The 4404-nt window shown below is 61.6% G+C and overlaps 1 protein-coding gene across 1 annotated transcript; it reads left to right on the forward strand.

Annotated features, from left to right (window-relative positions):
• Positions 1 to 313: 313 nt before the first annotated feature.
• Positions 314 to 3946, forward strand: LOC113834312 (forkhead box protein D2). Its single transcript, XM_027402482.2, has one exon. It carries the CDS (start codon positions 1390 to 1392, stop codon positions 2869 to 2871), a length of 1482 nt encoding a protein of 493 aa, XP_027258283.1. The 5' UTR covers positions 314 to 1389; the 3' UTR covers positions 2872 to 3946.
• Positions 3947 to 4404: the final 458 nt, after the last annotated feature.

Consider the following 4404-nt stretch of genomic DNA (forward strand, 5'->3'; position numbering starts at 1 on the left):
GCCCTCTGTCCAGTTCTTACCCTCATCCAAACCCTTCCAGCCCCCAGAGGTTGAAATGGGCTCACAATAAACGGGAGCGACTTGTTTCTGGGTCTTACAGGGAGAGTAGGAAAAAGAGGCCTAACAAGATGGGAAGGAATCTGGCTGGTAGAAAGAGCACACTGGACCAACTTTTTGTGCAAAAAGTCCCCAGATAAAAAGGCAACACTGACTCAGGGCTGAGGTTAAATTTCACCGCGGGAGGTCTCTGTGAGAGCGCCTTTGTAAAACCTCTCTAAATCCAGAAATTAGAGCGCGATTGTCAGACTCAGGAACAAGCATCCAGGCAAATGCTGTTTCCGCAGGAAATGCAGGCAAATTCACAGGGGCCAAGATAGACAACTATAGAGATGGAGATGCTGAAAATCGAGCCAGGCAAACCCGAACTAAGGACTATAGGCGTGCGGGGAATGCGGCGTCTGCGGAGACCAGTCACCAAGGGGAGCGGGAGCAGGCGGTGCTCTCCTTGGGTCTTCCCGGGGACAGTGGCAGAGCCGAGGTCTTGGAGGGGAAAGACAGGACCACAGCAGAAACTTCTCACCTCTCTGAGTTGCCGGCGCCAAGTTTGCTCCCCCGGATCACTCTCCTCTCCAGCTTGCCGGAAACCCCTGGGACTCTTGTAGGTCCCTGTCCCGCGGCGTCTGTCTGGGCGTTTCTGCTCACTCGCGATCCGTGGGCGCTTCGGCCCGGGTGGCCTGGGCTCCGCCTTAGGGAGACGAGGGGAGGAGGTTTGTAGCCATTGCCACCGGCTGCAGCTGCGCCAACGAAAGCCTTGACTCTCAGAGGCTGAGAGCACTGGAGGCTGTGGCTCCAGGGAACCATGGGTTTGCGGGAGCTGCGAAGAGAAGGATGACCCGCCTCCAGCCACACGAGCCTAGCTCCCGCCACCGCGGCAGTTTGTTCCCGCCGGGCCAGGGTGCCGAGGACCTCTGCCCGCCCCCTTCCTCCCCGCCCCACCCTGCCCAGGGAGCTCCGCCCCAGGCCCACGGTTCTTCCGCCTTAGGCGGCCACCAGGCGGGAGGGACTAATCCCCCGAAGCCCCACTTGTGTCTCTAGGGGCCCAGTGGCCCAGACTCGTCCAGGTAACGGGTGGCTTCACCGCTCTCCTCCTGTGCCCTGCTAACTGGTCCCGGGGCAGCACCGCTTGGGTGCGCCCTGAAGGGCGAGAGTCCTGGAGTCTCAACACCAGGGGGCGCTGAGGAGCTGGGGGACACCCCTCCCTGTCCGCCTTGGTCCCCCGCCCCCGCCCCCTCCCCGCCCGCGCGCAAAACACACTCGTCCGAGAGGCAGCGCGGCGGAGCCGGAGCCGCGGCCCGAGCGGAGCCGGAGAGCGGCGGCGGCAGCGGCACCATGACCCTGGGCAGCTGCTGCTGCGAGATCATGTCCTCCGAGAGCTCCCCGGCCGCGCTGTCCGAGCCCGACGCAGACATAGACGTGGTGGGCGGCGGCAGCGGTGGGGGGGAGCTCACAGTCCGCTCCGGGCCCCGCGCCCCCCGGGACGTGCTCCCGCACGGCCACGAGCCTCCCCCGGAGGAAGCCGAGGCGGACGTAGCCGAGGATGAGGAGGAGTCGGGAGGTTGTTCGGACTGCGAGCCCCGCGCTCTAGCGCCCCGGGGGGCGGCGGCCGCTGCGGGAAGCCCGGGGCCCGGCGTGCAGGCAGCCCGGGGCACAGCGGGGCCAGGGCCGGGACCCGGGCCGCCGTCGGGGGGCGCGGCGACGCGGAGCCCGCTGGTGAAACCACCGTATTCGTACATCGCGCTCATCACCATGGCCATCCTGCAGAGCCCCAAGAAGCGCCTGACGCTGAGCGAGATCTGCGAGTTCATCAGCGGCCGCTTCCCCTACTACCGGGAGAAGTTCCCCGCCTGGCAGAACAGCATCCGCCACAACCTCTCCCTCAACGACTGCTTCGTTAAGATCCCCCGCGAGCCGGGCAACCCGGGCAAGGGCAACTACTGGACGCTCGACCCGGAGTCGGCCGACATGTTCGACAACGGCAGCTTCCTGAGGCGCCGCAAGCGCTTCAAGCGGCAGCCGCTGCCGCCGCCGCATCCACACCCGCATCCTCACCCAGAGCTGCTACTGCGTGGCGGGGCTGCCGCGGCCGGGGACCCTGGCGCCTTCCTCCCGGGTTTCGCCGCTTACGGCGCCTATGGCTACGGCTACGGGCTGGCACTCCCGGCCTACGGCGCACCCCCACCGGGCCCGGCCCCACACCCGCACCCGCACCCGCACGCCTTTGCCTTTGCCGCCACCGCGCCTTGCCAGCTGTCAGTTCCCCCGGGCCGCGCCGCTGCGCCTCCACCCGGACCTCCGACGGCCTCGGTGTTCGCCAGCGCGGCCTCGGCGCCGGCCCCTGCTCCTGCCCCGGGATCTGGCCCAGGCCCCGCAGGGCTGCCCGCCTTCTTAGGCGCCGAGCTGGGCTGCGCCAAGGCTTTCTACCCCGCGTCCCTGAGTCCTCCCGCAGCTGGCACAGCAGCCAGCCTGTCCACTGCACTCCTGCGCCAGGGCCTCAAGACGGACGCAGGCGGTGGTGCGGGTGGCGGGGGTGCAGGGGCAGGCCAGAGGCCTTCCTTCTCTATAGACCACATCATGGGCCACGGTGGTGGTGGCGGTGCCGCACCCCCGGGCAGCGGCGACGGTTCCCCGGGATCGCCATTCGCCGCAGCCGCAGGTCCTGGGGGTCAAGCCCAAGTCTTGGCCATGCTGACTGCCCCAGCCCTGGCTCCTGTGGCGGGCCATATCCGCCTCTCGCACCCGGGGGACGCACTCCTGTCTTCAGGGCCCTCGTTTGCCAGCAAAGTCGCCGGCCTCAGTGGCTGCCACTTTTGACCGCAGCGGGCTCAGGGCCAGTTAGGCCCTCACTCCTTAACCTCTCTGGGGAGCTCGGCCGGTCCCAGCGGAATTCAGGGAGTCTATTTATGAAGAGTCTCCAGACCTAGGCCGGGCGCGCCTGATCAGGCACTTCAAGCTCCACGCTAAGAATGTCACGGACAGTTGGGACGAAGCGGGCTCAGCGGCTCTGGGCGAGGCCCGTGTGTCTACGTAATAGGTTCAAAGCGGAGATCCCTTTTCTGTTTGAGCAGCAAAAAGGGGAGCGGGAACCTTCGCTTTTTCTTGTCTCTGCGTCTCTCAGTCGGAGAAGAATGCTTTGGCGGAGATACGCCTGTCGCCTGTCGGTCGGTGGATCCTGCCAGAAACACCTATGGCTTGAAAAGTCCCTTGCCCCCATTTCTTCCTCAACTTTGAGACCCCGCTTATCCAATATTATAATTTAAAGACATCTGTTATCTGCTTTGTGGTTAAGAGAAAAATTCAGTTTTTTGTTTATTTTGCTGTTCTTAAAGGAAGCGGGTTTTCTCCAAGCCTAAGGCAGTATCTACACAGTCGGGAAGCCAAGAGGAGAAGTGAAACAGGGTCTCCAAAATCCTTGAAGAACCCGCAGAGCCCACCCCCCTCCAAGAAAATGCTTTTTTCCCTTTGGTGTTTGGTTGCTTTTTTAAGGAGGTCCCTCTGGCCTTTCTTTCCCGTGGTCCAAAGGCTCAGCCATCCAGGGCTAGCAGCCCTCTTGGCCTTCTGCTCTGCCCCAGGCCCTGTGATATTTATTGTAGTTAAAGGCAACGGATTTGGGTGGGAGAAGAGGGTCTGGAGAGGTGGGAATTGGGAGGGCAAGGGCACAGAGCTGTGGCAGGGGGGTCCTATAGTTATGTGTAAATATCTGTACAGTGGGCTGCCCCTGCATTCTCTGTCCACTTGTGTGCATTGATTTAGACTTCTCCACTTAGTGGAGACTCTGTGAAATTGTCTGATGGTCTGTGTGGAAGAAAAGAAAATTTGTCTCCCTCTCCCTTTTCATCATTGGTGTCCATTGAATAAATGTATGTGAACTTAGCAGTCACCAGCTCAACCTGCTTGCCTGTTCACCCTTGTCCTTGTCATGGCTCTCCCAGCAAAGGGAGAGGGAGAAGGAGCTAGACCAGTAAAGGAAGCTCTGAGCTAGTCAGATGGCGGAGGGACTCTCTGTACCCTGCTGTGGCTTTCTGCTTCTAATGGGGCCAGGTCTCTGGTAGCCGGTGACCACTTGAGCACTTTCAGCACTTTCGTTTTCACTCTGGCACAAGGAAGGGCAAAAGCCCGGGGCTGGGCAAAGGGATTCTGTTTCTACCACACCAGAGAAGTCTCAACCTTCTAGTTTAGATTTGAGTGTGGCCTGGGCAGATTGGAGTGCTAAGTACTGGAGCACTGTAGCCACTGAGTGTAAGGCTGTGTCTCTTGAAGCATATTTTGTATGCCTCTGTGTTTCTGTGTATGCAGGGGACTTTTATGGAGCTCTTGGTGGTTTGGTTTTGTGTTTGTCTTGGTCAT

The sequence above is a fragment of the Cricetulus griseus genome, chromosome 2, assembly GCF_003668045.3.
Source record: "Cricetulus griseus strain 17A/GY chromosome 2, alternate assembly CriGri-PICRH-1.0, whole genome shotgun sequence".
In the NCBI taxonomy this organism is placed as follows: Eukaryota; Metazoa; Chordata; class Mammalia; order Rodentia; family Cricetidae; genus Cricetulus; species Cricetulus griseus.

What these genes read in the sequence shown, in the direction of transcription:
- LOC113834312 (XM_027402482.2), top strand. Translation starts at nt 1,390, where the DNA reads ATGACCCTGGGCAGCTGCTGCTGCGAGATCATGTCCTCCGAGAGCTCC.